This window comes from Hyperolius riggenbachi, chromosome 5 (genome assembly GCF_040937935.1).
Source record: "Hyperolius riggenbachi isolate aHypRig1 chromosome 5, aHypRig1.pri, whole genome shotgun sequence".
Classification (NCBI taxonomy): Eukaryota; Metazoa; Chordata; class Amphibia; order Anura; family Hyperoliidae; genus Hyperolius; species Hyperolius riggenbachi.
The window spans coordinates 222167727-222191852 of NC_090650.1; the positions used below are offsets into that span (position 1 = coordinate 222167727).

Genomic DNA, 24126 nt, shown 5'->3' on the forward strand with positions numbered 1-24126 from the left:
TAAACAATGAAGTACGGAAGCCTCTATGGACTCTGCCGGTATAGCGGCTGAAGATTTACCACACTTCTCTGCCGCTTATGCGCAGCCAGGAACCAGGCACCGCATTCTCTGTCATAACAGCGGGTGCTGTTGTGCCACTTTGAAAACACAGGATCGCGCTGAATCAGCTGCCTCCCCGCCGCACACAACAGGATCCCCGACAGGACGAGTATCCATTCATTGAGCGGCTGCTGCTTTGAACCTTTGAAGCACTTTGCATCATGTTGCTGCCGCTGCCTCCCCACCGCGGATGTCATTTGCATTAACTACAGCACTTAGGATACAGGCGCCGGATCGGTAAGGGAAGGCATATTCTGACTATAAGACGCACCCATTTTTCTCCCCACTTTCTTATAGTACGAAAAATACGGTACCCAGTTAATTTTTTTAACCCTAACCTAGCCTATTAACCCCTGTAATACCTATACCTGTTTATAAGCTTATAATGACTGCCACCTGTAGCGACTGGATGCGATCGCTGGGGCGTAAGTTCAGGGCCCCAATGCTCTACAGGTGTATTGCTCTGCTGTTGCCTAGTGATGCATCTAAACAGCACTATGGCCCGAACTGTCGCCCTAGCAAACGCATCCAATAGCCACAGACGCACAGACTAGGGATAATGGTCCACCACATGCTCAGCTAGTAATAAAATATGGCATATGGGGTACAATTTTAGCCGTGAAGGGCCAATGAATTCATTTTTTTGTGTTTTACAACTGTGGGATGTGTCGCATGAAAATTAGGAGGGGTGAAAAATGGGTATTTTCTGCATTCACGCCTCACTTTTCTACCATAAAATGACCACAAAAGGAAATAGTTTTGGGGAAAAAAATACTACCCAAAGAAAGCCTAAATTGTACTGAAAAAACAAGACATATATCACGAAGATGGCAAAAGTAATTAAAAAGTAACTGCTGTATCAAAACTACACAGCTAAAGTGTCAAAAAAGTCAGGAACCTTAAAGAGAATCTGTACTCTAAAATTCTTACAATAAAAAGCATACCATTCTCTTCATTATGTTCTCCTGGGCCCCTCTGGGCTGTTTCTGCCACTCCCTGCTGCAATCCTGGTTTGTAATTAACAGTTTTAGGCAGTGTTTACAAACAAAAGACTGGCTTCTAACCAGAGTATCATAGGCTGAGAACAGCTTACTGTGTGACTCATGCAGAGCTTGGAGGGGGTGTGTAAAGCTTCTGCCAATGACAAGCAGTGCTGCACATTCCACACATTCCAGCCTCAGCCCAACAGACACGACAGAGGACAGGAGATAAGATTTATTACAGAGACAGTGCAAGTAGGAAAGGCTGCTGTAAGACAGACCACATTACAACAGTAATAGGAACTTATAGGACAGAAGAAATAAGGCTCAAAATTTTGTTACAGAGAACTCTTTAAAGGACTACTGTAGGGGAGTGGGGAAAAAAGGGTTGAACTTACCTGGGGCTTCCAATGGCCCCCCACAGATGTCCTGTGCCTGCACAGCCACTCACCGATGCTCCAGTCCCCACCTCCAGTTCATTTCTGGAATTTCCGACTTTAATGTCAGAAAACCACTGTGCCTGTCTTTGCTTGTCCTAGGTGTCTTCTTTACTTCCGTGTCCCCAGGTGCAGGGGCAAATGCAGGATTTTTAAAGGGGGGGGGGGGGGGAATTCCTGAAAGGTCCAGAAGCACTTATGTCCCCGAGTGCTTCCAAATACAGGTGGCTCCATACTGCCCATGCACAAAAGTGCGCTGGCGTATTACGGAGCTGCCTATCTATGGAAGTACTCAAGGACTCGAGTGTTTCTGAGGGCTTCTGGTAGCAGCAAATTTGAACAGGGGACAGCGCTGTAACAACTCCCTGAGAGAGGAACAGGAGATAGACTTAGTTTGGACAATTCAGTGGAATATGCCACATAGTGTCACATAGCGCAAGCGATACCCATATGATGCAGGGATATACATCTGCGGAAGATGGCGGCACTATATAAATACTAAATAATAATAGTTTGCCTCACCAGGATTGCACTTTTATTTAGCTTTCCTGTATAAGAAGACACAGCCAGCCAGCTCTAGGGGAAGAGAGAAACAAAGGTGAATGAAGGAGGGCTGGTGCACACCAAGAGTGCTTCTGAGCGTTTTTCAAATCGACAGTGATTTGAAAAGTGCTTAGCTAATGTTACCCTATGAAGGTGTTCCTACAGCAGCATTGTATGTACTGTATGTAGCATTTTTTTGAGCGATTCATTCAGAAATCGCTCTGAAAAATCGCTTCACAAAATCGCACTCACTAATTGCTAGCAATTGCTATTGTGATTTTGGCGTGCACTAGCCCAGAAAGAGAAGGAGTGGAGAGAAATTGAGAATAGCCTGAGATGGAGCAGAGAGCTTATCTGTATTGCAGTCCCACATCACACAGAGGCTACTTGCCTATACTAGGACTCCTGTCCCTGACAGTCTCACACAAGTCAGAAAGCAGCCTTCTTGAAGTCTAGGGACTGTCACCTTGTTTAACACCTTATCCACACATGCAGTCATTATAACAATGGGGAGAGACCAGACAGATTTTGGCCCACAGACCCTCCAGGCAAGCTCTGCATCATGCTGTGTATATTTACCAGATTGCCTGTCCTCTAATTCCACTTTTAATCAGCTAGATTTTTTTTTACATTGCCTTACAACAACAAACCTGAATACACCGGACACCAGACCAGCCCTAAATCACTGAATGAAAGGCGGCCTGGGGGGAGATTGCCCCCCTTCCAGCCAGCACTAGGAGAAGGGGAAAACCGATGGTGACTGCGGGAGAGAGGACTGGAGAGACTGAGATAGAGCAGATAGTGTATCTGTATTGCAGTCTCACATCACACAGGTTACTTGCATGTAATGTGTCTCCTGTCCCTGCCAGCCAAATCCAAAAAAGCTTTATTGGCAGGACCAAATACATTTAGCATTGCCAAAGCAAAAACAAAACATTAAGAATATGGTGGGTGGGGATTGTGGGAATAGGGGAAGGATATAGGTATACCGTCCATAGGGGTGTGGAGGATGTAAGGGATGGTCAGCCTTTCACACAAGCTGCAGGCAGCCCTCCTGGAGTTAAGGGACTGTCAAAAACTTTTCAACCTGTGAAATACCTTATGCAGCTGTCTACATGCAGTCTTTACAATAGTGAAAGAGCTGAGTTTTTCCCACAAACCCTGCAGAAGGCAATCCTCTGTATATTTAACAGCTTGCCCGCTTCAGCGATTTCAGGGAATTTTTTTTAAAGGTACAGGAGTCTTGGGGGGAGGGGGGATTCTATACATCTGGAACCCCCGTCTGAATACGCCAGTGGGGTGCCTGTGCGATGTAATGCAGGGGAATAGACACTAGGGGCCTCTAGTGATCACAGCACCCCTAGTGTCTGTCCCATGTATGACATCACACAGGCGCACATGGGCACAGAAGTGAAGAGGAGGAGCTGAGAGGGAGAAGCAGAGACCGGGATGAACTGGGACTTGTCAGGAGCGCACAGATTTTCAAATATTTCCTACTGAAATTGATTAAAAAAAAAGTTATTCAGTGTGTGCAGGGAAATAGGGTAGAAAGATTCCTCTATATTCAGATAATGATCAGAGAAGAGTCTATCTGCTGGCCATATTGACCAGTGTATGGACACCTTTAGGCTTACAGATTTTTGAACAACATTTAATTATCAAAGAAAGCCACAACAGTGCGCATGAATAATGCAGTACCAGTTATCTGTATCTGAAAGCCGTCATTTTGTGTTTTCTGGAAGTGTCCTCGGAGGCATAGAGTCAGCAAAGGGAGAGGCTGCATTCCTCCCTTATTTGTACTGCTGCACACTAGCCGTTCCTTCAGCCTGCTCAGAGAACAGTTTAGACTTGAAGATCAGGTAGACTGGAACCAAGGTCAGGTTACTGTAACTCTGCTGCTGCAGGATTACTTCGACCAGCATATGTAACATCACATACACTAACAGTCAGGTGAATGATTTTAGCTTTTTTTTTCCCCCTCTAAAATATACTTTAATTTGGGCGCTTTTGACTCTTAAAGTGTACCAGAGCTTAAAAATTAAAAAGATTTTATACATACCTGGGGCTTCCTCTAGCACCATCTGCCCCAATCGCTCCCACGCTGCCGCCCTCTGCAGCTTCGGGAACCGGGTCCCGTCACTTACGTCAGTCGGAGCCAGTCTAACGCAAGAGAAGTGCGCAGTTTGCGTATCTCTCAAACAGCCGCTGGAGAGATACGTAGAGGGCGCACTTCTCCTGCGTAGCTTGCCGCGGCTGATGTCAGTGACGGGACCCGGTTCCCGAAGCTGTTTGCAGCGGAGTAATGGGAGCGATCAGAGCGGATGGGGCTGGAGGAAGCCCCACGTATGTATAAAATCTTTTTAAATATGTTTAAGCTCTGAGGGCCCATTCACACCAGAAGCACTTTTTTGAGCGTTTTGCAATTTATTAGAGTTTTTTAAAATCGCTCCCATACGCTTTCATTAAAATCGCTGTAAAAATCACGCAATTTTTACCGCGATTTTAATCAAAATTTAATGGGAGCAATTTAAAAAAAACGCTAATCAAATCGCAAAAGGCTCAGAAAAGCACTTCTAGTGTGAATGGGCCCAGTCCCTTTAAATTATTTCCTGGTGCTGCCACCACAGCATAGAGTATTTGAGAATGTTCAATCTAAACGTTTGTAGCATGTCAAAATCTAGTCATTTGATCTTATTGAGTCCTAAAATATTAATACTACATCTTATGGGCACAACTGGATTAAAAGACATTCTCCTAGCAATAATCTGTACAGTACAAGTGGTAACTACAAAATTATATTCAATGCTTTTTTTATATGCAACAAAATATCAGGCTTCACTGTAAAAGAATAAGGCAGTACTGGGACAAATTTACAAGCATTAAAAATGATTCTGAGTAAAAGAGAACCTGAAGTGAGAGGCATATGGAGGCTGATATCTAATTTTAAATACTAGTTGCCTGGCTGTCCTGCTGATCCTCTTCTTATTTAAGTTTAGCTATAAACCCTGAACAAGCAGGTAGATAAGATATTTATGACACAAATCTGACTAGATTATCTGCATGCTTTTTTCAGGTGTGTGATTCAAACACTACTGCAGCAAAAGAGATTAGCAGGGCTGCCAGGCAACTGGTATTGTTTAAAAGGAAATAAATATGGCAGCCTCCATAACCCTCTGGCTTCAGGTTTCCTTTAAGCAAGGCATACCTGGTGGGAGGTCAGTTTGTGCTGTTGGTTGGGGCAGTGGGATTTCTGAAGATTTCTGTGTAGAGGACGACGCTTCTGAACTTTTTTCATCCTCCTCTTTCTCTTCTTCGTCGTCATCATCATCATCATCATAATCCCCTGCCAACAACCGGAGACCTGAAGCTTTAGCTGTCGTCTGTTTTTGAGATGACTGATCAGGCTTTTCAAAAAAGCCAGCTGGAAGCCTGGGTTAGGAAAAATAAAAAAAAGTTTTAGAAAACTATGTATATGTATATATTCTTTGAGGGAAAATACGGATCTAGGTAGGTGGAGACTAACCAGCAAGCTCATGGTGAACCAGAACTCATTGGAGTGTGTAAAGAGGCTACAATGGTCCAAAAAGCACCCTTATGCTGGGAATACACGGTTCGTTTTTGCCTTCGTTTAAACCTTCGATTCGTTCGGTAAACGAATCGAGTGTTGAAAACGTATGTGAAAATAGTCATAATCTCATTATAGTTTCGATTAATAGACCCCAAAAACGAACGACTGGTGATCGAACATGTTTGATATTATCTCTCTTTATCCATCTAATCGAGCCATTGGTAGGCTTAATGGCTGTTCAGATCGATTATATATTCGTTTATGTTAGTCCGTCCCTGTAAAAAGGGATTTTTGTTTCGTTTCTTTGCAGCCTTCGATCATTGGAAAAACGAAACCATCAGAATCGAAAAAAAAAACGAAACCGTGGGTGGTGATATTAACCGTATGACCGATTATTTCGGGATCGAAAAGGACAAAAGGCACAATCGAAACGAAGGTTTAAACGAAGGCAAAAACGAACCGTGTATTCCCAGCATTACTAAAAGGCTATGGAAAGCATGGTTTGCTTTCTTAAAAACGGAAAGTATTTGCGATAATTCAGGTTGGAGTGAGCTCTGCGATGTCTCCCAGTGCATCACTGCTGAAAATTGCATATTTCAGCAGTGATGCAAGTGATGCACTCGGAGATTTCTCGGCGCTCACTCCAACCCGAATTATTGCAAATACTTTCTGTTTTAGGTATGTGGACAAACCTCTATCACACTTTTATTAGTGATCTACAATAGTAAGATTTGAGTGTGCAATTCCACACTTCACCATCTGTGAAGAACTAAGCACACCCACATTTTAGCTTTTAGAACTACCTATAGCAGCAATTTCTTGAAGCAATAATTTTCTGTCTGATTTTATCAATCTGTCACATTGTTGTAGAGTATTTCTGGCCTGTCCCTTCACACATTGCTTCAGTTCATTGAGGTTTGCATGTTTTATGCATAACTCTTTAAAAGGGATACTATCGATTAACATGTGTTTTTTAACCTGAGTTTGAGAGAGTTGCTGAAGTGCTGGTAAATAATGATGTATACATTTAATTTGCTTATCTCTTGTTTACTGTAACAAATTCCTTTCACTCTGCACTGAGGGCACTGTCTGCTCATTTCTGACAGGAGAGTTAATGAGGGGAGGGGGAATTCCCTCACAGTGTAGTTAACTCTATGTAACTGTGTGTGAGAGAGCTCTCAGAAGAAGCTGCATGTTTCTGAGCTGTCTGCAAGAGAGCAGAGGAAATGCAACTTGTTTTAAACATGTAATTGTCTGTGACAGCACAGCTTTTCATATTTTTTTGGGCTTTCAGGGAAAAATACTCTGTAGTCTGATATGCAAAAAACAACACTGGCTGTGCATTGAAACAGACACCCCTTTGTGAATTATTTGTCCCAATAGAGCTAAACCTTACACACAGTTAATTAAAGCTTTTGCCTCTGATATTTAACATGAAAAATAGAAAAATGTTTACACAGCTGCTTAGATATTATTTGTACATTGTCATTTTAGAACACTTGGGTATTGATAATATTCCTTTAAAAGTAAACCTGAAATAAAAATTAACTTATGAAATAACTATACATGCAGAACTAATCCTAATTAGAACTTTCCTTGAGTTAGGGCTGGTTCACAATGCAAAAGCGTTTTCAGCATCAGCGATTTGAAAAGCTCTTGCTAATGTAATGCTATGGGTGATTTTTATAAAATCACATTTCTTAAGTGAGATCACAAACCTAGCATTACATTAGCATTTTCAGAAAAAGCTCTTGCAGCGTGAACCAGCCCTTACATATTTTTGGGATTAACCTCCCTGGCGTTCAATTTCCCCAGGATTTCCGTGCAAAAAGCGTTTCAATTAATTTTCAACCATTTTTTTTGCAATCCATTTTTTTATATTGAATTCAATACAGGTTATTGTATTGAATTCAATAAAACAAAAAAAAAAAGTGTTTACTGCAAGATGTTGATGACGCTGTGTGACCCTGGCGTCATCAACGCCGAGCAACGGGGGACATGTGATCGCCGAGGGAGAAGCAAAATCCGCCAAGGGACATGGAAGAAGACACTGGGGAAGCTATCAGTGGTACGTGACGAGGGATTAGCACGCTAATGGTTAGTATAAGACCCAGATGTATAGCCAGATTTATAGGTAGCCAGATGTGCAGCCAGGTATAGTTAGCCACATGTGCAGCCAGATTTATAGTGAGCCAGGTGTTTAGCCAGATTTATAGGTAGCCAGATGGCCCCCCCTTCCAATCCTCCCCCCCCCTCCTAGCACGCTGTGGGTAGCAATCTGCGCTACCCCAGCGTGCAGAACAAGCATCCAGCCACCCTAGGGAATCCCTGGGCAGCCAGCAGGGCAGAGAATGTGCGGGGGTTCCCTCTTGTATGCGGAGGCTGTGCTGGCGGGGGATCCCCCTCTGTACGGGCGGGGGGAACCCCCTTCTATGGTGGCTGTGTGGGCAGGGGATCCCCCTCTGTGCGGGCAGGGGGATCCCCCTTCTATGGCGGCTGTGTGGGTGGCCCGCACAGCCACCATAGAAGGGGGTTCCCGCCGCCCGCACAAAGGGGGATCCCCCGCCAGCACAGCCTCCGCATACAAGGGGGAACCCCCGCACAGTCTCTGCCCCGCTGGCTGCCCAGGGATTCCCGAGGGTGGCTGGATGTTTGTTCTGCACGCTGGGGTAGCACAGATCGCTACCCACAGCGTGCAGTCAGGCATCCAGCCATCCTGGGGAATCCCTCTGATGAGAAAAAAATGCAGCCGGCGGGGCAGAGCAACAAGAAATCTCCCTGTCGGCATGGACGAGCTCAGCTCGTCATTAACGTTTTTTGAAAGTTTTTGCTGGATGAACTCAGCTCGTCCATACCGCCAGGGTGGCTACAGCAAGCCTGTTCTGGCCAAGGAACAAAGAGTTAGATACTTACCCTGGCAGAGGCTTCCTTGCTCTCCATTACACCACCGCTGGCAGGGACCCTCTTGACAGTTTGCGCCCACGCTTCACTTTGTGAACGAGTGTGGCTGTAATGCACTTTTGTGAGTACTGCCATTCCTGGGCAGTAGCACAAAGCTGCTTGTGGACGTGCGGCTTCAGCCAAGAACACAGCGTGGAGCTGGGCCATGAGAACAAATGGGACAAGCTCTAGCCCGATATGTTCAGAGGGTCCTAACGCAGCAATGGCGTTAGGATGGTTAGCAAGGGTGGGGGTGGTTTGGGGATAAAGACATGAGAAGCCTCAGAGGCTTTGCGCTATGTAGGCAAGTATCTAACTGTTTGCATCCTAGCCATATCAGGTTAACTTTAAGGGCTGAAAAACTCTGAGCTATAGTTAACATTGTGATTCCTGCTGTTCATTCCCACCCAGAAAGGAAAAAACAAAACAAAAAAAACGATCTATTAGACTTTATCATGAGTTTATAATTTGGACTGCTATCATGAGTGTTTGCAGCCAAGTAAATGTTGAATGCCCTTTAATTAGATTTCAGAAGAGATGCCAAAGCAGTCAAGCATGCCTGACTACACAAGTAAAGCATTTATTAACCCTGCAATGAAAAGAAATTAAAAGTGAACATAGACAAGTTAAGTAGGATTGTTACTTCTGGTACCCCTTAAGGTCCTGCAACAGCATTTCATTCGGTCTGGACTTTTGACTTAGCTATTTCAACACCTAGTTTCTTTTTTTCAACCATTCTGCGGAATATTTGCTGGCGTGCAAAAAAATTGGTATTGCTTAAATGGAAATAAATATGTCTGCCTCCACATACCTCTCGCTACAGTTGTCCTTTAATGATGTGGAACTATGTACTTTTATTTAAACAATTATATGGTGTAACGTTGTTGTTCATCTGAGAGTGCATTTACCAAACTTTAAGATCTGTGATGATATTTACGTCCTGGTACACAAAACCTTAGGATTGAAAGAGTCTGTTTTTTCTTTACCCCATTACTGTATGCCCCCCAAAAAATCCACTCACTTCATGTCCTGACAGGAATAATCAGCCACAAACAGGGTGTCGATTTTAATCACCGCTGTCTGAAACCAGTTAAAGCAATACGGAGTATACATATTATTGCTGGTGTTCCATTTTTTTTTTTAAACATTTTTTTTTGCTTTGGAGTAAGAAACCATAAAAAGCTACTATCCATCACTGTAATGAAGAATTTCAACGTATTTACTCTAACTGCAGCTACAGCAATGTAGTTAACACTTACGTGGATGACTTTGGAGATGAAGACTGTTCTACTGAATCTATGGAAAGGTAAAAAAAAATAAAAATAAATAAATACTGATGTTCAGGATTTGATTTCCTGTAAACCATGGGCAATAACATAAATAACACAAGACACTATAGCAGTTTTAATGACAGCATCAAATAAAAGGGGAGGGGTGATGTTTAGGTACTTACTGTAAAGTGCTTTTCTCTGGGATGAAGTAAAGCCCAGCCTATAGGAGGATGGACACCAGAAGAAAGCTACCTCCCATCCCCGAACATTTTCCAGGTGTTGCAAGCCGTGTAGAACAGCACTATAGGCTGCTGCATGGAGGGTAGCTCAGCTTGACTAGCCAGCGAATGCTTGCCAGGTATGGATTAAGAAAAATAAAGGGTACCACGTGTCTCCCAATAAAATGGAGAGCAAAGGAATTCATGGAGAGTAATCAAAAATGCCCTTGTCTCCATCATTTGTTTGGAGAGCATCAGTTCAAAGCAGTTTCTAAGAAAGAAAGAAGCTTCAAGCTGGGCAGAATCAGTTATACTGTCACAGATGACACCTTTTGGCTAAGGGTAGAGCCAGAATACACTGCCACATCAGGTGTGACCCAGTGACCTTTCTACATGCTTGGCTTGCAGATGTATTTTTTTTCAACTGACCATGATGCGTGCACTGACCTAGTGGAGTAGGTTTTGATTGGAAAAGGTGAAGAACTGCCCTTCAGGGTTTAAAATCTGGTGATGACCTGGTTAATACACAGGCCAGAGCTTAAGAGGCCACCTTGCCCCTCCTGTGGCCATTTGGGAAAAATAATATACAGTTAAAAAGCAAAACAGGCAGTAGCTTGGGTATGTCCCTAGTGTCCTGATTACATCAAGGGCATGAAAGACCTGTTAGCTGGGATGAGAGGGGTTTGAACAGACATGGAAAAATAAATGTTCACATTTAGGTGAAAGTCTGTTGAAAACCACCTGGTCGAAGGAGCTGGCATGACGTCCTGGCTAACAGAGGGTTGAGACCTATTTCAGAAGTACAGTCATCTGTAGAGATCATGTGGGGAACTCAATGAATGCCATTATTCTCATTGCTGCAGCAATGAACTTTAGATCCTTCATGAAGGCCCTAATGAGGGCCTCCTACTGTTGCAAAGATGGGTTGCAACAGTAGGAGGATGAAGTCCTTCATCAGAAGGAAGGAATAATCGCTGGTGCTGGATGCCCTAGGTCAGCGGTGTCCAAACTTCTTAGGCCAAGGGCCATATCACTGTTCTTGAGAGTGCTTCAGGGCCAAACTACCAAAATTAAACAATTTTTGCACACAGCATTTTTAACTCACGCTGCTCAATTGAAGTTGTGCTGCTTTAGGAGTGCAGCTTAGTGAATTACGGCCTATGATTGGCCAGATACATTTTGTAATGGAATGAGCAAAGAGTACACTCCAATCTATCACCACATAAAGTAACAGTTTTGTGAAGACAAAAAATGTCATTTTGTTTCAGGACCTCTGGCACTTACTCATGGCATTAATAAAGGCTGGAGGGGGTGAAATGAGTTGGATTCTCTTGTACAGTGGAGATACACTGGAGTTTGGACTTCCCCTTTTCTCATTCCATTCACGTTGAGCCTTGGCAGGTTGGAACTCCACCTGTTAACAGAGGTTTCATCCTGGTAGGAGTATTGTTTTCTTATTTAAATTGTGCACGTATCCAAATTGGCATAGAATTGAATACATCTCCTTACTAGTGATGGTAATGTCTAGGAGAACTCATGGAGAAGCATGTGATCAATTTGATCAGGTGATAGACATGTAAAGCCTCGGATTTTCTAGTAATGATCATGTGCTAAAGCAGGATGTAATCACAGCAAATCAGAGCTTTGCAAATCTATCAGCTGATCAAACAAATCACATGCTACTCCATGTGTTCTCCTAGACATGACCATCATTACTCCTCACCAATGGTTCGTTGTGCACAATCTGTAAATAATACATAGATCTGTGCAAGTGTGTGCAACACATTGCAATGGAAAACTGCTAATTCACTGGGCTCTTGATACGCTTCACAATGGTCTAATGTGACGGAGGAGAATAGCAGACTTTAATTACTTAAAGGGAAACTAGAGTGGGAGGCTTACGGTGGCTGCCATATTTATCTTCTTTTAAACAATACAAGTTGCCGGGCAATCCTGTTGACATCTTTGGTTGCAATAGTGACTAAAAAAAACAAAGCAAGCATGCAGCTAATCTAGTAATCCTTTAGTCAGAGCACCTGATCTGCATGCTTGTTCAGGGTCTATGGTTGAAAATATCAGAAGCAGATGATCAGCAGGACAGCCAGGCAATTTGCATTGTTTAAAAGGAAATAAATGTCAGTTTCTATATCCCTCTCTTTAGGTGTGCTTGAACACAATTTCCTGAAAAATAAAGGTCGGAACTGTTAAATCGTTACACTATCCATAGTAAATCAGGTCCCTTCTTTTTAATGGTATGTACTGCTGAGATGAGTGTTTTATTGGTTTTAAACATTACCTTTAACTCTCTTAATACTCTCATTCTCCACACATGGCCCTTTCCTTTTAGTAACTTGTGAGGGCTGTGCTGAGACAGAGGGACCACTGCCGTTGTCCTTCACTCCTTTCAATTGAGCAACTTTCTGAAAAAGAGAAGATGTACACTGTATGTACTCTGTAATGCAGGGCCGAGATGTCTGACTCCAGTCCTCAAGGTGACTCTGAATTAGAGGTAAGAAAAGTAAGGCTGTGTTCCCACTTGAGGAGAGAAAGGACATTTTTTGTCCATTCTCCTCTCAATGCTAAACTGACAGTAAACAGATCCTATGTTATAAATAGGAGAGGTTCACACTTGTCACTCTGCAATGGATCCTTGACATCTGTTGCAGTAAGCAATATTCCTGGGCAGGCAGATGTGTTCTCCCACATAGCCTATGGGAGTAATGCATCTGGTCCGGCTATAGCTAGACCACAGCAGACCATCAGAGTGGACACTACACTATCCGCTCCTACTGGCCACAAGCGGTCCGGCTCAAGTGTGCACCGAGCCTAAAGGTGCCCATTAAAGTGGATGTGAGATGAACTTTTACTCATTGCATAATTGTGTTCCTTTCCTATTGTTTAGAGGGCATTCCTCAAGCCAAATACTTTTTTTTTGTTGTTTTAATACTCCAATTCCCTATAAACTAAACAAGCCTCGCCCACAGCTTTTCAGAGAGCCTTAGCATTTTCAGACAGTAGCAAGGGCTCATGGGAACTCAGTCTGGGCAGGAGGAGGGGGGATTAGGTGCTGAAGATGCAGATAAGCTTGCCTGTGTGTAATATTTACAAACAACATGGCTGCTGTCATTGTATCACAGGAAGAAATAATCATATTCTATTGAAGCTGTTTGCAGCTAGATTTGCTGTGTAAACTATCTAAACTTTAGGTAAGATATATAGTTAGTTGTTATAGTTAGTTTTTCATCTCGGATCCGCTTTAATGGAACAGAGAAGCTGCTTTTGAACTTGCTGTCCTGTAAATTTTTTGAATGCTCTGATCTCTCTACCTAGCAAAAAAATATAGAAACCGAAAGCAGAAATCCTCAGATATTGTCTCACATTGCCCCCTAGTGACAGGTGGCCATAAATACACATTACAGCAGTACTAATTAGAAGCAAGAAAATTTATAAAGAAATTAAAAAAAAAAACGTGTTAAATACTCCTATTAGACCTACCGGTAATGGAGTTTCTGGTTGTCATCCGGGACAACCCGAGATCCGGTCCCGCCCAGGATCTGGGGAAACACCAAACCAAGAGGTTTAAAAGCCCCTGCCCTCCCTCAATCCTCAGTGCGTCTGAAAGTAAGTAGACTAGAAACACCAAGATGAAGGAATAACTAGCCACTTACAAGTGACTAAAAATTCCCTGTGCTCCTGATTAGCTGAAAGGTGCTGGATAGGAAAGGGAAGGGTTATAGACGTTGTCCCGGATAACAACCAGAGACTCCATTACCGGTAGGTCTAATAGGCGTATTTCTCTAATTGTCATCCGGGACAACCCGAGAGATAGACAAGAAGTCTTATCTAAAGACTCACCTAGGGAGGGACCACCGGCTGAAGCACCTTTCTGCCAAACGACTGGTCTTGTTGTGATAAAACATCCACTCTGTAATGCTTGATAAAGGTAGATGCGTTTGACCAAGTTGCCGCTTGACAAATCTGGTGTATGGTGCCCTCTCTGCCCATGATGTGGATAAAGAGCGAGATGAGTGAGCCTTAATGTTATCTGGTAAGGGACTATTACTACTCTCATAGGCTAAGGTAATGGTCTGTCTAATCCATCTTGCAATCGTCTGGATGCCTGCTGACCCCTATTTTTCCCCGAAAATAGGACCAATAAACTACTAGATTTTCTGAATTCTCTAGTCCTGGAGAGATAAACTAGTAAAGATCTCCTGACATCTAAACAATGAAAGGACTCCTATTTAACCGCCGCTGGCCTGGAACAAAATGAAGGCAGAATAATCTCCTGTGACCTATGGAATTCAGATGCTACCTTAGGTAAATATGATGGATCTAGTCTGAGTCTCACACTGTCAGGGCAGATGATGAGAAAAGGATCCTTAATAGATAATGCCTGAAGATCGCCCAAACGTCTGGCTGATGTTATAGCAATCTCAAAGGCCAATTTGAGTGTCAAAAATTTCATATCAATACTTTCTATGGGCTCAAAAGGACCACCTGTAAGGCTGTTAAGAACTAACGAAGGATCCCACTGGGGAAAAATCTTCACCTTAACAGGAGTAGACCTCTGTAATGCTTTGAAAAACTTCCTTACTAACTTCTCCTGTGCTAAGTGTCTATCCAACAATATAGATAGAGCTGAACACTGGACCTTGAGAGTGCTGGGAGCCAATTGATTGCCATAAGAATCACACCATGCTAAATAAACTTTCCGATAAATCTTTTGAGTTACCGGTTTCCTACATCTCATTAAAGTCTCTATAACTTTCTCTGAAAGACCCTTTTGTCTCAAAATTACCCTCTCAGTATCCAGGCTGCCAGTTTGAATAACTGAGGTCTGGGATAGTTTAGAGGCCCCTGCATCAACAGGTCTGGACGGAGTGGAAGAGGCCATGGGGGTTGTACTGCCATTCTCAGTAGTGTTGCATACCCTGGCCTTTTTGGCCATTGAGGAGCTATCAAGTTAAGGTTCACTCCTTCTCTTTGTAGTTTTAGAAGGACCTGGGGAATAAGTACTGTTGGAGGTAAAGCGTACCATAGAACAAATTCCCAAGGAAGACTCAGAGCATCCAATCCCAGAGATCTGCTGCATCTGTGAAGGGAGAAGAACCGCTCCACTTTTGCGTTCTTCTGGGATGCGAAGAGATCTATCTCCGGTCGCCCGAATTTCTCCACCAACATCTGAAAAACCTCCGGGTGGAGTTCCCACTCGGATTGGTTAATCTGCTGGTGGCTTAAAAAAATCTGCCTCTACATTGAGAGAGCCCTTTATGTGGATCGCCGATAACGAAAGAATTAGAGGCTCTGCCCATGCCAGAATCTCCGAACAGAGAGACATGAGATCGAATGACCTCATCCCTCCTTGTTTTGAAAGGAAAGCCACCATCGCCCAATGGTGTTTCTGTGATGGAAACACAGATGAACTGAGGATTGAGGGAGGGCGGGGGCTTTTAAACTTCTTGGTTTGGTGTTTCCCCAGATCCTGGGCAGGACCGGATCTCGGGTTGTCCCGGATGACAATTAGAGAAAATAAATTAGCCTGGAGCACTTGCAAGACTCTAAATAAATTGGCTGCTAAAAGGTTAAAGGATTTGTAGTTCTACTTGATGGATTTTTTCATAGATATGATCATAACCGCTGAAAATATGATTATGATATGAAATATTCTATTTTATTTCAATCTATTTAGTAGAAGGGTAAACTGAATGAACATACTTTGAATGTACACTTATGGTGATAAAATTACATAATAGTGGTAAGATTGTACAATCAAGATTGTATAATATCAGAGACACATAGTAGAATGTAGTAAATTATTCTGAAAACCCACTTTTACGGTAATTGTCCCGGTTTTAGATTTAAAACCACTTCCTACATCTATATATTGCTGTATATTGGTATGTTAGTGATATTTAAACTAGGCTGTTTAGCTATGCAGAATTATACTTACCTGGAGCTTTTCCAGTCTATCATACTCCATCAACTCCCTCAGTCGCTGACTACTGCATCCCAATGCCAGGCACAAGGCTTGTAACTGTGCAAGCACAAAATGCTCTCAGCCACAGAAGCACTATTGAGGAGGCTCGTGGCAAGGGCCTGCATGCGCAGAATTCTGACTGAGCTAGGTCACAATCTTAACCGTGGCTGACAGCGGCAGCATTGGGGGGGGGGTCACTGGATGGAAACTGACACACTACAACATGCTGGAATAAGTCCCAGGTAATTATAATTCCTTGAGACAAGTACAGTTTTAGGGCTGGTGCACGCCTAAAACCGCTAGCGTAATTGCAAATGCTAAGCGTTATTTGAAACTATTTTTAAAAGCAATTTTCTATGTATACCTAGCTATTTTTGGAGCGTTTTTGTGTAGAGCTTTTTAATTTTTTTGTGCAGTTTGAGCTGGAAGTAAAATGCTTTTGCAAAAAAAAGAAAACCTCTGTTCTAACATTTTTTAGAGCGATTTTCCACTTTCCTATACCTAACATTGAGGCTGAATCAGCCCTGAGAAATGCTGCAGGACCCACGAAAAAAATCTCATCGCTCTGGTGTGATCCATCCCATACAAATACATTAGCCAAGAATTTTTAAAAGCGCTAGCATTTTAAAAAGCGCTCAGAAGCGATCTAGGTGTGCACCAGCCCTTAGACACACATATGAAGTACATAGAGCAGATTTTTTAAAAAGTTGAATAGATCAAGATTCATCTGTGTGGGTGAAGAACTTGTATGCCTAGTACACACAATGCAATTTTCCATCTGATTAACGGTCAAATAGATTATTTCACCATCAAGACCAACAGGTCTGATCATTTTTCTGACAGCCCCTTGGGAGACATCTCACCTCTTTATGTTGTTTGCCAAGGATATGTGCTTGCCACAGCAATTCAGTTTTTATCTGTATATTACATATAGCACATGACAAATGACCTAAACTGTTATATGTAAGCCCATAGTTAAGGACTATAACAAAGCAAGCATATGAAGCAAGCTTCACTACAGAAATTTCAAAGCAGACCCAACCCACAGTTCAAACACTGTAATACTGTCAGCATTATGAAACACAAAACAGATGTGCCTACCCCAGAATAATATAACTATTACTACTTACCCACAGGGAATTTTTTATTGAATAATATTGGACTATAAAGTAACTGACAAATTGCTAGTGATGGTAGCACTATGCAATACAAACTATCTGTGCATCACACTACATATAATATGAGAGTGCCTTAGATACTTACCTAAGTAGAGGCAAAGCCTGGCAAACACATCCAATTTCAACTGGCCAATAATCGGCCCATTGTATCACTTCCATGTAGTATGAGAATTTAGCTACACAATCTGTTCATAGTATTTAAAGAGACTCTGAAGTATTATAAAAATCATGTTTTGATATTAAAAATCTCTTTAACATGATAGCCCTAACTAAAACGCCTCATGTCCGCAGCTGAACTCTAACTAAATCCCCCCCTAACTCCAACCCCCCCCCACGTGGATTTTTCTGCCCCGGGAGGCAGAGCTTTCAGCTGCAGCTCTGCCTCTATGCGCGTCAATCCACGCGTATCTCCGCCTCTCCCAGTGAAAGAAGACTGAGAGGGGCGGGGAGAGGTGGCGATTCGCGCTGATAGGCGCGTGTAGAGGCAGAGTTGCAGCCGAACGCTCTGCCTCTCATGGATGTGCTCCCCGCAATGTGCCCAGGGGAGTTTGGGGGATTTAGTTAGAGTTCAGCCACGGGGATGCAGCGTTTTAGTTAGGGAGTCACGTTAAAGAGTTAGTCACGTTAAAGAGATTTTTATGAGACTTCAGAGTCTCTTTAACGGGAACCTAAACTGAGAAGCATTTGGATTTTTCCTTTTAAAATAATACCAGTTACCTGGCTCTACTGCTGATCCTGTTTCTCTAATACTTTTAGCCACAGCCCCTCAACAAGCATGCAGATCAGGTGCTCTGGCTGAAGCCAGACTGGATTAGCTGCATGCTTGTTTCAGGGTTGTGATTCAGCCACTACTGTAGCGAAAGAGATCAGCAGGACTGACAAGCAACTGGTATCGTTTAAAAGGAAACATCCATATCCCTCTCAGTTAAGGTTCCCTTCAAAGTCTGTTGATCCTCATACTACATGCAGATTGTTAAATTGGTCAGTGATTGGTCAATTATAGTTGAAAGTGTGTACCAGGATTAAGTCTCTAGATAGTGCAGAGGCTTCCAGCATCCTCCTCAACTCTGGACCCTCTGAACATATCTGACAAAAGCTTGTCGGATATACTTTTGTGGCCATGATCCCTGCCATGTACGAACGCAGCCATACTGAGTCCACAAGCGGCTCCGTGTTACTGGGAGGGCGCAGTGGTACTCGCTCAGCTGCAGTATGGCCGCGTTCATTCAGGAAGGGAGATCAGCCAAAAACTGCCGGCAGCGTTTGTGTCAAGAAGAAAACCGGAAGCATCAGGACTACCCAGAGGCAGCTACTTTTTATATGCAGCTGGCTATGGTCTCAAGCATGTACATCTGAGAGGGTGCCAGCCTCCTGCTAGATGTGACATGAGGCAGTTTCTCACCAGACAATAAACTAGTGTGGTAACAAACGCTATCATTTGATTACTTACTATTGGCAGTTGGGTGGCTAAACATTTTGCCCATCACCCATCTGTGAGGGCTCATTCACACTAGGGACGTTTTCTGCCTTTTTTCAAGTGCAGGCGATTTTAAAATTGCCCACAAAGCGCTTGTGCAATGAATCTCTAACAGAAGGTTCATATTAGCCTGGTTCGTGCGCTGTGCGTGCAGCAAAGCGGTGCCTTTACCATTTTTGGGGCGATTTTGCCTCAATGGAAGGTATAGGAAAAACGCACACGCTCACAAAATCGCTTTGTGCAGATATAGCGTTCGCGTTTTTGAGAATAAAATACATTGTATTTATTCTTTTCCGGGTCAAAGGGTTCACTTCCTGACTTGCGTTAGGGAGTAAATTACAAAACCGCTCTGGAAAAACGCTTAGAAAAGCGCTTTTACCAGAAATGCAGCACACAGTGGAGCGCCGGGAAGGGGGAAAAAAGTGCACAAAAATGCAAAACGCTTGCATTTTTTATTTTAGGTGTGAATGAGGCCTCAAAGCCCTACAGCTTTGCTTTGGAGCAGAGGCAGGCTTGCAGGCAAGTGGTGTGGCAGAATGAGTGGACAAGCACGAAATTCAGTTTTACCTGAGGAAGTATCGGAAGGATGTAGAGGAGCATGGAGCGCTGCGGCCAGAGTAAGTTAATCCTCTTCGCATAAATCCTTAGTTTTGAGTTATCCAGAGTGGCCATCCCCCTGCCCCAAAAGCCACACACCAGCCTCTTCAATGGTGCATGGGTAGGCTTTCCTGCAATCAGGTTGGAAGGGCTCCACAAGATGCGACAACCTGCCTACCTGTCTTCAGTTCATCCTGCACTCCAATACAGAGGCTGTTGTATGATTAGATGGGTGCGTGGCATTTGGCTATGTTTGTTAATACAGTTGTATACTTGTACAACTAAGTAACGACAGTTTTCTGCAAACACATTTTTAAAGGGACTCCGAGCTCAGAAAAAAAAGGAAAGTTGTACTCACCAGGGGCTTTTTCCAGCCCAGTGCTGGTCGGGAGGTCCCACGCCGGCGTCCTGGCTCCTCTCCTTCTCCCCGCTCCGGAATGGCTGGCAGGCCGCAGTCCGGGCGACACTCTCCCGAGTGTCGGGCTGCTTCTTCCGCATATGACGCGGATTACGTCACACGCCGGCCGCCTCGCGTCATCACGGCGGCCGGCGTGAAAGTACTGCGCATGCGCGAACAAAGCGGGGTGAAGAAGAGGAGCCAGGACGCCGGCGTGGGACCTCACGACCAGCACTGGGCTGGAAAAAGCCCCTGGTGAGTACAACTTTCCTTTTTTTTCTGAGCTCGGAGTCCCTTTAAAAATGAGCAAGGATTAGTACTGAAAATAGGGTGGTACACTGCCATGACAGAATTTACCTCTATGCCAAAAAGGAAAAATGGGCACCAAATAGAAGGAAGTAGAATATTAGGCACTTTATTGATATTCTACCTTTAGGCTTCTTTCACACTAAGACGTTGTGTTAGGTGCTACGTTAAGGTCGCATAACGTGCACCTAACGCAACTCATGGTGGTGGTGGCAGAGGACGTTAGCAAACAGCTGCGTTAAGCGGCTCTTTGATGTGTCCGTGATGCGTACTATAGTACGCATGCGCTGGTGGAGACCACGTGAGCAAAACACTCCGCATCACGTGGTCCCGCCAGTGACGTCAGCACAGTGCAGTGAATATTAATTAGCCATGTGGCTAATCACTGCGCCTGTGCAAGCAGGCTAACGCGGCAAAGCCGCTCTAACGCCGTAGCATGCTGCACTTTAGATTGACGTGCAGCGTTACAACGTAACGCAAGGTGGGCACTGTGAACAGCCCATTGCAGTTACATTGCTGTGCGTTGGGGAGCGTTACAGGCTACACTAACGTGCGCCTGTAACATCTCACTGTGAAAGCAGTCTAAGAGTAGAAAGTAAGGGAATTTTGCCCCAGGGATTTGGGGGTGATAAAACCTCGTTCTGCCGCACCGTTGCTGCGAATCAGCTATGGTCTTATTGCTTAACCAATTAACCTAAGTTTTACGTCCAGGAGGCCATGCGCGCTCCAGCGGCCGATCGCGCTCGTGCACGCGCTCGCGGCCCGCGGTTCGTTAGCCAGGCAATCAGTGAATCGGGCTATGGTGCCCGATCACTGATTGCTCTCCCCCGCAGAAAAAGCGACAGCTTCTCTCGGAAGCTTCGTTTTTTTCTGGCTGTAGCTTCCCCATGCGTCTCTCTAAGCGTACATGTTACGCTTAGAGTGACGTCACGTAAACAAACTCGCCATGAGTTTGTTTACGTGACGTCACTCTAAGCGTAACATGTACGCTTAGAGAGACGTAACATGTACGCTTGGAGAGACGCATGGGGAAGCTACAGCCATCTTGTGGCCAAAAAGTAAAACTACACCTAAATGTAAAACAATAATAAAATACACATATATTTACATTTAAAAATTACAATTTACATCCCACCCTCCCAAAAATACCCACATATACCCACATAAAATGTTTAATAAAAAAAAAAAAAAAAAAACACATTACAATAATAAAAAAAAAAAACGTAAATATTTACCCAAGGGTCTAAACTTTTTAAATATCAGTGTAAAGTATATTATAAGCTTGTAAATAGTGATGGATGCAAAACGGAAAAAATGCACTTTTATTTCCAAATAAAATATTGTCACCATACATTGTGATAGGGACATAATTTAAACGGTGAAATAACCGTGACAAATGGGTAAATACAATACATCGGTTTTAATTATGGAGGCATGTATTATTTTAAAACTATAAATGGCCGAAAAACTGAGAAATAATGAATTTTTTCCGTTTTTTTTTATTCTTCCTGTTAAAATGCATTTACAGTTAAAATGCATTTACATTTACCTGAACACAGGTGGCGAGAGCCCATTGGCTGCTCGCACACTCGCCCTAACCCCGTCCACCTTACACCTCCCACACATCCAATTGGCCCTTTTAGCAAGAACCTGTATATATATATATAAGGAGTTGAGTGTCCTCACCACTTCACTGAGGCGCTACACCTGCTAATGCCGAAATTCTGGTGAGTTCTTTATATTATTTTATTTGCACACTTTACCCTGTATTTCTGGCCCCCTGTTCTCTTCTCAATGCTCTATTACCCATTACTCTTGCTGACATATACCCTTTTCCATTACCAATACCACTCATTGCAAATCTGTGTAAAAAACACCCCATAACCCATTACTATCGCGAGCACCATAGCCTCTACCCCCTATTGTTTACTTGCACACCTAACTCTTTTATGCTATCTCCACGAAGCAATTTTTCATATGGTATGCTTTATGTTATGCAATATATTGATATGCAAATTTGTAACTGCAGAATTTACTATAGCATAATGTACTGTCTTGTCTACAGTTTTGTCCCCACGTTTATTGCCTGATGAAGCGGGCTGGGCCTGCGAAACGCGTTGCACTTTTTGGGGGTACTATTTAATAAATGTGATTGCTACTATTCAGACAGTCTTTCGTGTCTGCTTTATGGAGGTAAGTCCACCACTTCCTCCCAGCAAATTTTAAAGTTTTTATCCGCTTTTATCCTGCTGGCGCCTCTGTTCTCCTACTGATTTACAGTAAAGTGGCTCTTAGCAAAATGTACCCCCCAAAAAAAGCCTAATTGGTGGCAGAAAAAACAAGATATAGATCAGTTTATTGTGATAAGTAGTGATAAAGTTATAGGCTAATCAATGGGAGGTGAACATTGCTCGGATGCATAAAGTGAAAACGACTGAATGCGAAGTGGTTAAAGAGGAATTAATGTAATAAAAAAAGGGTATCATTTTTACAATAATTATGTATAAATGATTTAGACAGTGTTTTCCCATTGTAATATCTTTCCTCTCCCTGATTTACAGTCTGACATTGATCACACGGTGACATTTTTAATGCTGGCAAGTGATGTCACTAGAAGGAGATGCTGCTTGCTTTTTAGGCAGTTGGACCCAGCTGTAAACAGCTGTTATTTCAAACAACTGTTATTTCCCACAATGCAATGAAGTTCAGACAGGAAACTGTCACGACCATGGTCCTGCCATCACATGGTGATGACAGGCTGGGAACGTGGCTGATATTCCGCGTTCCCAGCCGCTATATAACCCTCTATGCTGCTATAGCGTATATGTTATACGCTATAGCAGCATAGAGGGTGATATAGCGGCTGGGAACGCGGAAAATCAGCCGTGTTCCCGGCCTGTCGGCGGCTGTCGCCGAACCCAGAAGTAGCCACCGGCGGGGACAGGATGATCGGAGCGGGGCTGCGAGGGCACCATCCAGCTTCGGGGGGCTGAGGGATGCCCCGGGTGAGTAAATATCTTTTATTTTTGACTTAAGTTTTCCTTTAAGTGTAAAAGAGCCCTAACTGTTTAAAAATAAAGAATGCTACTGTACAATAAAAAACTGATTGCAGCTATTTATCCAGCTTTTCACAACTGATATTAGTACAAAGTATTGTGATATTAAATTACTATAATAACAGTAAAAATGTGGAAGAGAAAGAGGGTTAACTGTACAGTATATATTGTATTTTGATAGCAGTGTGATCAGAGTGGCAGAGGTAAGACCTTTTCCTTTAACACCTCCCACATTTACATGACATTGCAATATAATGCCCTAATTGCATGCTCCCACTGAAGGTGCTGGAGTCACATACCTCACATAATATACATAACTAGGACAGTCCTCGGCAGAATTAGAAATTACAGCATCAGATATGCACATATACATAACATAACGTGACTGCTGGAAAGGATATTTAGCCAACGGAGACTCTATCCTCTTCTTGCTCGCTGTCTCTCGCTGCTTCGCTTTCATCAGCCGCCGAAGCTCCTCTTGTTGTACCAACTTCTTCTTACCGGGGGCCGCCATCTTTCCCCTCCCTCCATGTGTCGCCTGTAATCTACGCCACACTTCCTGCAGAGCAAGTTTCCGCCGAGTGCTGGGCTGGCAGCTGCCTGTCCCAGGGAAGCCCGTCCGTCCGTGTGTATCGCCGCAACAAGCGTATAGATTGCAGCCTGATAGCTGAATGCAGATTCCACCTGTGTTTTTTTTTTTTTTTTTTGCCTTTACGACTGAGTGATCGATTCTGGGTGGAAAGAGCGCTGATGTTAGAAGCGAAGACGGGGGACAGTGTAGTGTTGAAATAATCCAATAGATGGCGCTAGCACATTACAAATACCCATGTTTTCATGTACAAATTATACTGCATTGATTTTGTTAAAAACATATTTTGCTGTTTGTTACATGATAAAATATTGTAAAAACGGTTGAAAGTAGTTGAAAGCAAATTCATAACCATATTGAAACAACAACAAAACAATTATTATATGTCTAAATCCAGAGTTGCCAGAAAGTAAATCAATAAAGTAAAGACTATAGGATGGAAAGGATTTTCAATTACCTGGGACATCTGCAGCCTCCCATAGTCTGTCTG

The 24126-nt window shown here is 43.3% G+C and overlaps 1 protein-coding gene across 1 annotated transcript in view; it reads right to left on the bottom strand.

The window, feature by feature from the left end:
* Positions 1 to 23764, bottom strand: part of ZNF830 (zinc finger protein 830) — a 90509-nt gene extending 66745 nt beyond the window's left edge. The window contains exons 1-5 of the mRNA XM_068236689.1: positions 23449 to 23764; positions 16900 to 16999; positions 12353 to 12476; positions 9827 to 9863; positions 5265 to 5488 (exon numbers count right to left, since the gene is read on the bottom strand). Coding sequence (XP_068092790.1) covers positions 5265 to 5488; positions 9827 to 9863; positions 12353 to 12476; positions 16900 to 16999; positions 23449 to 23561 — 598 coding nt within the window. The 5' untranslated portion in view covers positions 23562 to 23764. The remainder of the gene's footprint in view (positions 1 to 5264; positions 5489 to 9826; positions 9864 to 12352; positions 12477 to 16899; positions 17000 to 23448) is intronic.
* Between the last annotated feature and the right edge of the window lie 362 nt (positions 23765 to 24126).